This window comes from Drosophila ficusphila, unplaced genomic scaffold (genome assembly GCF_018152265.1).
Source record: "Drosophila ficusphila isolate 14025-0441.05 unplaced genomic scaffold, ASM1815226v1 contig_197, whole genome shotgun sequence".
NCBI lineage: Eukaryota > Metazoa > Arthropoda > Insecta > Diptera > Drosophilidae > Drosophila > Drosophila ficusphila.
In genome coordinates, this window is record NW_025064091.1 from 8,316,798 (window position 1) to 8,329,525 (window position 12,728).

At 38.0% G+C, this 12,728-nt stretch overlaps 1 protein-coding gene across 40 annotated transcripts in view; it reads left to right on the forward strand.

The window, feature by feature from the left end:
- The window catches only part of LOC108097930 (sodium channel protein para), a 66,069-nt gene that overhangs the window by 50,777 nt on the left and 2,564 nt on the right, over positions 1–12,728 (forward strand). For 36 of the 40 annotated variants that reach the window (XM_017200484.2, XM_017200482.2, XM_017200485.2 and 33 more), the window contains 6 exons: positions 303–425; positions 2,206–2,328; positions 3,324–3,518; positions 4,111–4,356; positions 6,449–6,719; positions 11,105–11,409. In XM_017200484.2, coding sequence (XP_017055973.1) covers positions 303–425; positions 2,206–2,328; positions 3,324–3,518; positions 4,111–4,356; positions 6,449–6,719; positions 11,105–11,409 — 1,263 coding nt within the window. The remainder of the gene's footprint in view (positions 1–302; positions 426–2,205; positions 2,329–3,323; positions 3,519–4,110; positions 4,357–6,448; positions 6,720–11,104; positions 11,410–12,728) is intronic. The other 4 variants (XM_017200494.2, XM_017200498.2, XM_017200500.2 and 1 more) reach the window with 1 other exon arrangement.

Below are 12,728 nucleotides of genomic sequence, written 5' to 3' on the forward strand. Positions count from 1 at the left end.
CCCTGCCACGCCCCTTCCCGTTTGTCACGCCCCTTTCTTCTCGAGCAGCAGCTGCAACGAACAACGGTGCGGATTGAACTCCTCTAAGCTTCTTTCAGTTAGACAGACAGACAGAACCAAAAACCAAAGAACCTGAAACCAAACCGAACAAAAACAGAAGAACAGAAAAAAAAAACCAACAAAAAAAAACCAATAATGAACACCGAAATGAAAGATAAACACTTTTGCTTTATTTACCAAGAATCTCTGTATGCAACTACTATATGTTAAACTTGGCACTATTCGAACTATATCGAAACTAGGTATCGCTTATCAACTTCGTTGCTTCACTTGTTGGAGCTGGTGGTATTCAAGCCTTCAAGACTATGCGAACGTTAAGAGCACTGAGACCACTACGTGCCATGTCCCGTATGCAGGGCATGAGGGTACGTACTTTCCATACATACTCGTAAAAATCGTACAAATCCTATACCAAACCAAAAAACAACCAAATCAATTCAAAACCAATTACCACAACAAAATACCAACCAACCAAAAACAAACAACTTCATCAATCAGTATCAATATCAGTATCAGTATCAGTAACAGTACTCAGTATCAGTATCAGTATCAGTATCGTAACTCGTAATCAATCCAGCTAAAAGCGCCGAATCTCATCCAATAACCAATACTGGCAACTCTTTAACGCTGTTTAACCCTATCTACTCGTACTCGTTTACACCAGCCATTCATAAACTAAACTAACAGCAACCGATCAGAATTGTGTATCTAGATAAATTGAAACGTAGCTTTACAGTTAACCATTTGGATTGTTGGACTCATAACCATGATTATCGGTTCAAGTGCAGCAGTTGATTTGATTTGTTGCATCCGTAATGCGTAATCTGTAAAACATAAACCATAAACCGTAATTGATTGACTGATTAGATGATACTTAATTACCCAACTACTTACTCAAATCTCTCCCTCATCGATCAGCCGAACACAAAAATAAAACCACACTCAAAGTACTAGAGTTAATCTTAGCTATCGTTAATCGTTATTCTTATACTTATACTTATGCGTATCCGTTATTCATAATTAGAAAACCGTTATGCCTTGCCTTCTCTCTCTCACACACAAGTTGCGTCTTGCTCGCTCAATATTTCGCTCTCGCTCGCTCGCTCTCTCTCTCTTTCTTTACTATCTCTCTGTACTCTCTACTCTCTATTTTAGTCCTGCTAACCACTTGTTTTATTGACTGTCCACTCGGCTCACTCTTAGAATAATTGGCTCATTCGAACGCAACCAACTAAGAAATTCGCTTAACCAGCTTCATTCGACGACAGTCAGTCGAGTCTAATTGCCTGCCCGAAATAAAAACCGTAGTAACCGATCGAACTTAGAGCTAGAACCATCACCGTCTTATGTAACTACACAGCATTTGACTCTGCTCTTATTTAACCCATCTCATCTAGTTCGCATTCCGACCGGATTCACGTACTTAGTTCCTAGTTTAAGTTAACTCTTAGCCGTATACTCTTAACTACTTCTACTTGATCTTGTGCCTGCTTGATCGCCAATGAACCGTTATGCCGTTGCATGTTATGCCTCACCGTTATTGTGTAGTGTTGTAAATTGAACTGCTGCTTTGGCTTGGCTCAGTGTTGAGCAACGCACGCTGCCTGCAAGTCGTGTTTGTTAACGCTGAGTAAATCTATGAGCAAATATACATTGCACACACACACACATGCTTCCATCTCATAAAGCGCAAACACATTCAGCTTTATAAATAAGCCAGCAATCACTCTCATTTACAAACGATCACATACACGCACCAACCAACTTACTAACCAACACACCCATCTGTACATCCACATCTACTTATAAGTCTGATACTAACATAGTGATTATCGATAAATATAAATATAAATACTTATATATTCCTAACTGACTAAATAACTCTCTGCATTTATTGTATTATATTCTATCCCCTCTCCCCCGCCCTCGCCTCGCCCTGCCTCGCATCACCCATACACCCATGTATCCCAAACTACAACAACAACCAAACCAAACCAACCAACCCATCGATAACTCAACTCCCAATCATCATCGACGTTGCCAACGACGACCCAATCGGTTAACGATCGATCGTTTGATCAATCGATCCACGAAATCTGAAAAACAAACGACTACAAAAAACTATAAAAACCAAACCAAATTCAGGTCGTCGTTAATGCGCTGGTACAAGCTATACCGTCCATCTTCAATGTGCTATTGGTGTGTCTAATATTTTGGCTAATTTTTGCCATAATGGGTGTACAGCTTTTTGCTGGAAAATATTTTAAGGTACGTGCCAAATGTTTCAAACTAAAACCTGAACCAAAACCAGAAACCAAGCCAAAACCAAAACCAAAACTAAAAACGAAACCGAAACATAATCAAACAGGCCAAAGATCGGAGGTAAAATGAATACAAGTCACACAGGCCTGTGCTCGTTTCGTCTCCAAATGGCCAAAATTGAGCAAATCCAATTCCAAGCAGCATTCCATAATTAGCAACGATTTAATCAATCGAACTATCAAATCAATCTTGAAAGAAATGCGTATCTTTGCATCTATTTTTCGTAAATAGTTGAGTTTCAAACACGATTCGAAACGTAAAGTTCAGAATTAACAAGCCAAGAACTTGTCCACAAAGAAGAGACAAGTCCTTGCTGACTGTACATAAAATCAGAATTCATTCAAGTGCAAGTCCTAAGCAAGAATCAGAATCGAACTCAAAGTCAAAGTGAAAAGTCAATATCAAAATCAATATCAAAATCAGAATCAGATGCATAGTCCGATTCAGCTTGGGCATGCTTATCGAACTTTATATTACAATACGAGTATGCGACCTTGCGAAAGTTTCTGCACTAAAACCGTTTCTTAGAACACTCCTTAGTATGTAATAGCCTTAGTTTGTACTCTGCCTTTTGCACCGGAACTCGAAATTGAGCAGATCTATTCAATCCTTTTTTAATATAATCAACTATAATCTAATCCAATCCAATCGAAGCCGAGCTTTTTTAAATATCGTATAGTCAAGAGGCCAAGCTAATTAGCTGCTCAAACACTAACACAGCCACAGAGACACTGACACTATTACAAATTAGTTAGCATCTATAGCTGTTTCCTTATGTAATCTAACCCGCCCCGATATCTATATATATTTATTACTATAATTATCTGTATGTGAAATCCTGCATAACTGAAATACATTTTTTCGAAATCAACTCGATAAACAAAACCAATCCCATCGACGCCAACCACCGATGACCGATAACAACGATCGATAACCAACAGTGCGAGGACATGAACGGCACGAAGCTCAGCCACGAGATCATACCAAATCGCAATGCCTGCGAGAGCGAGAACTACACGTGGGTGAATTCAGCAATGAATTTCGATCATGTAGGTAACGCGTATCTGTGCCTTTTCCAAGTGGCCACCTTCAAAGGCTGGATACAAATCATGAACGATGCTATCGATTCACGAGAGGTAATGTACAACCCTTACAATCATCACATTCGATCAGATTGCATTTCTGTTTGCCAATGCGCTTTGCCAGCCACAAAATCCAGTCAAATATCAATAATTTAACACGCAAAATAGAGCAGAAAGCCGCAATGACAAAGCTATGTTACAAACGAATAGTTAGTTTAGCCTCCATATATACTGTAAATGTATAGAATTGTCGATAATCTCTATTTAAGTCCAGTCTATGATACTTTTTATTAATCAACCAATTTTATCTATAACTTTTTCTCTTTTTTATATATGATCAACAAATCTACAACTACTACAACAACACTCAACACTTAAAAACAACAACTACAAACAACAACAAATATGGTCACACCACTCAAAAAAAAAACTACAACTCTGGCTACACCCACTCCACAACAACAACAACACGAGCAACACTAAAAATGATCCATTCACCAAAAAAAATATATGAAACGAAATGAAATGAAACCCGAAACTGAAACCGATGATGCCATACTACTAAATTACCCCGCAAAATATAAAATTCAACATCGACACCTGCTGCTATCGACCGATATCGAACCGGCCAAACAATCGATAACAGGTGGACAAACAACCAATTCGTGAAACGAACATCTACATGTATTTATATTTCGTATTCTTCATCATATTTGGATCATTTTTCACACTCAATCTGTTCATTGGTGTTATCATTGATAATTTTAATGAGCAAAAGAAAAAAGCAGGTGGATCATTAGAAATGTTCATGACAGAAGATCAGAAAAAGTACTATAATGCTATGAAAAAGATGGGCTCTAAAAAACCATTAAAAGCCATTCCAAGACCAAGGGTAAGACAACAACAAAATACAAAAAAAAAATAAAATATTTATAATATAACTAAAACAAATGAAATCCTCTAATCAATGAAAAAAGAAGTAAACAAGAATCAACGAGTAAACTTATAAATCAATATAACACCTTAAGAATGAGAAGAAACCTACCTTTGTATAAATATAAATGAAAGCAAAAATCTTTTGAAAAGGGGCATCAAAATATTTAGCCAGCTCTTGAAGAAGTGCAATCCCGTTCAAGTAAAATACTTGCCATTCTCTCAAAGTATTCTGTATTCTGTCGATATTAATTCATTTGATGCCCCATAAACGAAATTGAACTAAAACCCCTTATAAAAGTATAAATGAAAATTAAAAAATATGACTGCAAAATAAATAAATAAAACCAGGACAATGAAAAAAAATAGCTTTTGATCGCGTAATCTGTGCCAATCGTATCTGAATTGTATATATAACATTTTGTATATATGATAAACTTTTTTCTATGTTAACTTGTTTTAAGAAAACACACTACTGTGCTACTAAATCAGACTGCTATACGGGACTGTTATACCGAACCTAACCAAAACTTTTAAAGCCAAAAACCGCTAAAATCGACAACAAGTTATATGATTGATACATTCGGTTATTATCCAAGTAATTATACACTTTTCAAAAAAGTGTTATACAGACTCGAACAGAGACCAATACCCTTGCAATCCGTTGAGTTTATTTATGTACCAAACACATATCTACGTACGCGCGTATGTATGTATGTGAAGAAAGGCCCCGTTCTCTAGCAATATTTTGTCAAGTTAATTGATGGATCTTTGAAACAAGAAAAACAACAAGAGAAACATTACGAAAACGAAAAGATCGAGAAGATGATGGCAGTGCACCAAGTCGAGTCTCTGGAATGGCTGCCGTGGTGTGAAAGAAAGAGACAACGCCACTGTTGCCATTGAGCGACTCCTGCGTGCGACTGCGGGTGCGAGTGCGACGACGATGTGGTCGCAAACATACCGTTTTCTTACTCTCTACTCTAATACTTAATTTCCACTAGCTGTACTTAAGTATTGTGTCCGTTTGGTTCGTCTGTACTTAAACATTTTTATGTCTGCCATTTATCAGCTGGACGTTCGTTCTATCAAATTTATTCCAAAATTCCAAAAGCAAAGCAAAACTACAATCTATCTATATGTATATACCTATCTATGATACCCCACTTGTAACACTCCTAACTTAGATATGGCAACCAATGCATGTTTCTTTTCTACTTGTACAACTACTAATCCTAATATGGATGTGTACATAGCATACATCTTGGCACGTCTCTCTTTAATCTCTACTCTACTCTACTGGGCATGTTTAGCGATAGTAACAGAACCGATAACTGATAACCGATAAGTGAAACTTAAAAAAACTGTACTGTAAATGTAACGATATCCGCGGCAACGGCATGCTGACGAAGAAAAGAGACAGACCGATAGATCGATCGACAGACTGCACGTTAACAACCGAATGAACCTGTCTGCTATCTCTCTCTAACACTAGCTCTGTAACTGTATCCGTCTCTGTCTCGTGGTAGTGTGCTCTGTTGCTCTAGCTCGAACTTAAACGTTAACCTATAATCGATGCAATGAATGAATGTTAATAGCACACTGAGTCACTGTTTAACAATAATTCCCAACTGTTTTACTGTTATACTGTTATACGCCTACTCTGTACGTCTGCAGGTGCGCGGCTCTCGACGCTCCACACAGAATGATCACATCATGGAAAAAAGTTTGCAATTGGCACAGATCTACAAACGTTATGTAATACTAGACAAGAAAGCAAAGAAACCGATAAAACCCCCATAAACCAAACAGAAAGTAACTCAATAATACAAAGCGATCAACTGAAAAATCTTATTCTATATACATATATATAAATGATAATTCGACGTATTTAACAAAATGTACTTATACGAAACTCTTCTATTCCTTTTCTCTCTTCTCTCCAATGTGTTTTGTCGGTGTCCAACGATTGATTATGTTTTGTGTTTCTTATGTTTTATTCCTCTTATGATTTCCATCTTGATTTCCGTGTTGATCTTTTACCATTCCAGTGGCGACCACAAGCAATAGTCTTTGAAATAGTAACCGATAAGAAATTCGATATAATCATTATGTTATTCATTGGTCTGAACATGTTCACCATGACCCTCGATCGTTACGATGCGTCGGACACGTACAACGCGGTCCTAGACTATCTCAATGCGATATTCGTAGTTATTTTCAGTTCCGAATGTCTATTAAAAATATTCGCTTTACGATATCACTATTTTATTGAGCCATGGAATTTATTTGATGTAGTAGTTGTCATTTTATCCATCTTAGGTAAGTAAAACCGAAAATCAATTTCCAAATTAACCCAACCACCCACTGCCCAACTGCCAACCTAATAGCCAAAATATGCAAATCGACCCCGAGCTCTTTTAACTTAAAAAACAAAAACACTTTGAATTCCGGATCAGCTTGATGATCCTTGAGTCCTAAACTCTCCTCTCTCTCCCCCACTCTCTCTATTTATATGCATATATATATTTGATGTAAAAACCTGTCTGTCTCTGCCACAGTACGCTCCTCTCTCATTAAGTATTGTACCTTGTAATAATTGTTGCTAATTTGCTGTCGTATAGGTAATGCGTAATTCCATTGTTCGATGTTGATTCGTATTCAAATCCCCATTCCCAGCAAAAGAATCAAGCAATGTAATAATCTAAATCCCTTCCCTACCAATTTGTTGTGTACAAAAATTGTTGTATCGCGAGTGTTCATACTGTGGTATCAACTGTTATACTCGTATTTATAACAGTGTCACAATCACTATATGAGCAGCTCAATGTTGTTGTGCTTAACGTATTCCAAGTTATATTTTTATTTTCGCTTTTGAAGCGCTTGCCATTTGCCTTTTTAGCTGAAGGTGCAGTAATGCTTATTAAGAAAGTGTTATACATTTGTTATACGACTAATATTTTTACATTTTTGTCATCATGTAACTAATTTTAATGTAAGCTGCAAAAGCTTTAAGATTTATACAAGTTTAAAGTGTTCTAATCATATTTTATAAAGCCCCTAAATTGTTATACTAGCTGTAATTTTATTCTGATTCTACTGAATTAAAAATATTTACTCTTCAAGGACTTTTTAATTTTAATAAGTCTCTCAAACATTTAAGTAATTTGAAAACTTTGACCAACAAGTTTTATACGGTATCACTTTATAAGTATTTTGCAATATTTTTATACAGCTATGAAAGAACCCAGTTCAAAAAGCAAATGCGCAATCGATTAATTAATGTGATAAATATATTTTTTTTTTTTTTATTGTTGTTGTTGTTATTGCCAAATTTGTATGTAAAATACGTAAATCGATGTTGAATTTTTATTTAAGCCTAAGTTAAAAAGTAACCGTAATACGTTGTAATATGTTGTTAATTTAATTGTATTTTCCAAGTAATTGTTGTCGTTTGTAGCTGGCGTTAAAATTTATTTGTACTTGACCATAAACTTGATATATTTTTCGTTGTCAATCAGTTGATAATACTAACAATTGGCAGATTTCTATTGAAGTTTGTCAAAAAATAATTTTTATGTTTGATTTTCAAGCTTAAAAGGGTCAAGCCCTTGCCTGAATGTTTTATTTAATTCAACCATTTTACTTTATATACAAAACTACAATTAATAGCGAGAAAAATTGCGCATACGTAAGCACAAAAATGAACGAACAAATGGAAGAGCCGAACCGAGAGACAGTTCCCACCACTCGAAAGTGGCATTATGTTCCGAAACTCAAGTAGGAATTGGCTATTGGAGATTACCAGAAACAACCACGATAAACTATACAAAAGATGGCTTAAAATATGCTTTACTACATTGACAAGTGCAACAGAGAGCCTCCTTTTTAATGCCGATTGCGTTGAAAAGAATGCTTTTCATCGTTCTGTTGCTGTCTAAGGTGTTCCCCGATTCGAAATGCGCCCAAAAAAATATTTTGTCTAGCGAAAGTCCCCATAAACCAAAACCAAATACCAAATACCCCAACCCCAAAACCCCAAACCTCTGTCCAACTCCAAACCAGAACCGAACCAAAACCAAAAACCAAGTCAACCCCTACAAAATCGGAACCTAAACAAACCGATCGTATTGTGTTTTTCCCCCCTTCTATATGTACAAGTTTTTCGTTTCACTTTTGAAATAAGTATAGTTTGTGCGAGAGAAGCTTCAAGTAAACCTTTACTATTTAAGAGCTGCGAAACTTAAATGTTGCTTTCCGCTTCCTTTATCTCATATATGTATTTGTATATGTTTACTACTCGCAAGAGATTCACGCGCCCCAAACTTGTTCTCAAGCGCACTTTCCAAGAACAAAAAACCAACAAAAAAAAACAAAAACTTAAATGCTTTTAACTTTTTCGAGCGCCTAAAAGTTCTATGCTTCCTTATTTGGCTTCGATGTTGCGACAGACGCAGAGTGATATCCTCATAGACGAATATATTAATACACGCTTAAGGCAAACGAAAACAATCCACAGAAAAAAAAAACAAAACAAAAAAGAAAACATAACGAAAAGACAACGACGACTGAGCTTTTGTAAATGCAAATTCTTTAAATAACAAAGTAACAGAATAACAATAAAAAAAAGAAATCAATAATGAAAAGCAATGCTAATACACTTCTACACACACACACTTACACTCTTACACACGTTAAATGGCTTGCACAAAAACGCATAAAAAATATCAAACGAAACGAAATGAAAGTGAAAAAAATGAAGATAAACTCAATTTACACAAGATTCATTCAGAGTTAGGTGTCAATGGGCATTCCACTCTGTGCGATTGTCGGTTGCATAACTCTGTAAGCTATCGCAAGGTATCCGAAATCCTCAAACCGAACACGGTATCCCCAATGCATTGAGTGGGATCCAAAAGATTGAAACGGATCAGAGCCAGGAGCTCTGAGGGCGGGGCCCCAGCCAGGACAACGGCCATGCGGACTGTCTTAGCGTGCAGATCCTGCAAGGCCGTTGAACTGGATCGGACCGGACCCAATGGCAAACCCAACCCAGCCCGAACCCAAATCGATATCCGCATCGAAATCACGAACCCTTTCGAGCCCCGTTGACTAGTTTGTAGCCCAAAAATGCCGGAGGGTTCCCGCCCACAATCAGGCCCCCAATCTCTTTCAAACGAAAAAAAGAAACCTCTTTTCAAATCACTTGAAACCAAATCGATGGATATACCGTTGCAATAGCCTGAATCTTCTTAATGGTTTTGGTCCAATCTACAATGGAGATTATGTACTTTACTATGAACGTAGTAAAAAGCATATAACTTTGTGTATTCGATAGACGAGTACCCCTTCCAATGGTTCCCAAGCCATTTCCTAGTGCGGCACTTGACCCCGCCCCCCATATATTATAGACCCCGTCCCCAAGATAAAAAAAATGAAGAAGAAACCATTTCTTACTTTTTACAACTCTTTTTACATAGCTCTTTAAGAAGCTTTCACTTTTCCTACTCCAATTTTTTTTGTTTTCTTTTAACTTATTCAACCTTTTTTGAGATCGCTCAGCTCAAAATACCGAAATTCCTGCAAATAGTTCGTTCGACCACGCCCCCCTTTCCAACGCTCCCCAAAATCATTGCTAGAGCCATCAAACAAACGAAAGAAGAATCGAAACAAAAAAACAAGAACCAATGAACATTTTGATAAGCTGGGCAGCGAACGAACTTTGCAGTGTATAGTATTTGGCACTTTCAAAATATGCTGCGGATTATCGCTAAAGAAAACGTAACCACGCATTACAAAAAAACAAAAAAAAAAAAAAAAGATTTATTGTTATATATCGACTACGGCTCCCGGTATATAGTACGTAATCCGGGCTCCGAGTTTTTAATTTGATGCTAATTTTGCTGTCGCTGCTTAAAACAACGCCAAAGATCGCCTGCTCCTGCGCCAGCTGCTCGCCAAAACAGCCAAAGGATATCGACTGCTTAAATCTGTTAAGCGTTTACCGTTTACCGTTAACCGTTCAGCGTTTACCGTTTGCTCTAACCTTTAACTCTTCAGTTTTGATTATTACTTTATGTTCTTCAATCGTTTTTCTCTCTCTCTGTTTTGGTTTTTGCGCAGCAATCTCTTCTCATTCGATTTAGGCCAGCTGTAAAAATCGTTTGAAAAACAAAAAAAACCTTTGTGTTAACTGTACCTGTACTGCTAATCCGTATTTACGTAAACAGTAACTGTACTTTGACTGTAAATGTTGTAAATGTAATTGTAATTTAATTGTATTACCTTCGCTCCACGACGGTTGACATTGCTCCTCCGATTGTTTGATTATCCAATTATCGTTTTGTATTTTCGTTACGCCTGTTTATGTTTTGTGTCTACTGTACCTAAATGTAACTTTTTTCCATCCTGTACATATTACTTTTGCGTTTCTTATCCAAACCTGTTTGTGTGTGCGTCTGTAAATGTTGACTGACGTTTGGAGAAGATGGAGGAGCAGGAACCTAATGCTTTCCATATTTCAGCTATGTCAAGTGTTTTTAGGTCTTGAGCTCCCGGAGCTTTTATCGCCAGCTAAAAAAAAAAACCCAGCCCCTCCCCTTATTCCCATCCATCCGATTCCCGCTCTGTTTCTGAATTACTCAACTGATTTCTCTTCAAAAACAACTCAATTCCCCCCAAAATCCGCTGCCAAATGTTCGCCGCAGGTCTCGTACTTAGCGATATTATCGAGAAGTACTTCGTGTCGCCGACGCTGCTCCGTGTGGTGCGTGTGGCGAAGGTTGGCCGAGTCCTTCGACTGGTCAAGGGAGCCAAGGGCATCAGGACACTGCTATTCGCGTTGGCCATGTCGCTGCCGGCCCTCTTCAACATCTGCCTGCTGCTGTTCCTGGTCATGTTCATCTTCGCCATCTTCGGCATGTCGTTCTTCATGCACGTGAAGGAGAAGAGCGGCATCAACGATGTCTACAACTTCAAGACCTTTGGCCAGAGCATGATCCTGCTCTTTCAGGTAAGAGGCCCAGCCACAATTCCGTTGACGGTTTATGTTGTCTATTGTTGTTGTCGTTGGGTGATGTTGCCACGACCCCCGAATGCTGAAATACCCATATATCTGAAATGTACTGAAGATACCGAAGAGCAGTGACCACCCGCATTCTGACCCTCGATCGGCGACGCTCTATCGCTGGAGTTACGTTCGTCGATCGACGGCCGGAAGCGGATGTGGTGCCGCCATTTTGCGTCGGCCATCTTGTTTCAGCCCAGTGGCAACATCACAATGTTGATTCAAGCTGCGGTAGTTGTTGGTAAAAGCTAAATTAGTGCGATTTTTTGAAAATCTAATTACCCTACGATTTCGTTTATCAAACCTCTTTAAAACTCTCTGTCTATCTGTCTGCCTATCGGTTTCCCACTTACTCTTTTACGTTCCTCTGTACAAAGTACGCCAACGATCTAAACGATTCACTTATGTACTTTTTCATTTGCACCTTGGCCACCCAAGCGAGAAGGCCAAAATCAATTTGGTCAAAAAAGCTTTTGATTATGATTTTGCGCTTATTTACTATCTCAATCGATTTGTATCCAACGTATATGCTTCTCTGTATATGCATATTTTTTAGACAAATTGTACAAAAAACAAATCTAATTCAGCTCTTTCAACAAACACCAAATGAAATGTTAAGTTTCCTCAAGACACCCCCTTCCCCGCCAGAAAACAACAAACCCTTACCTCAAAATCTAACCACCTTTATGCAAAAAGAAAAAAGTGAAGGCAAAACGAAAGAATAGATTCGATCTTAAGATCCTGGGAACACAAAACCCCTATCCCTCTCTCTTTTACTTCCGCTCTCTCCATCTATCTATCTCTATACATATCTATCTACTTTTCCAACTATATTTCTGCTTTAAATATCCAAATCTTTCTATCTTTCCTGCCCATTTGGAGTCTACCGACTCCTCGAGCTTTACAAAGTATAGCGAATGCTTGCCACGCTTACCGCTTTGAGTCCCCTAGTTTTTTTTTTTGGGGCTAGAGTCCCCCGCCTACCAGCCACGCCCCTGATCGCCCTATCGACCGGGCCAAGGCGATATAGATTTCTAAGCAGCTTGCTCCACTTTCCAAAGGGGCCGGTTCAAAGCAAAAGCAGCCTATTATCCGTATACGTATAATACCGTAACCGCATACCGAATACCGAATACACACTCAATGTATAACTACTAACTATAGCCGTAACTGTACTAACCACCTACCGTATGCCAATAACTAGTTTTGCTTAGCCCAGCGATCCCGGTGCCGAACGTTTGACTAATGATGACTCTTCTTGTTAT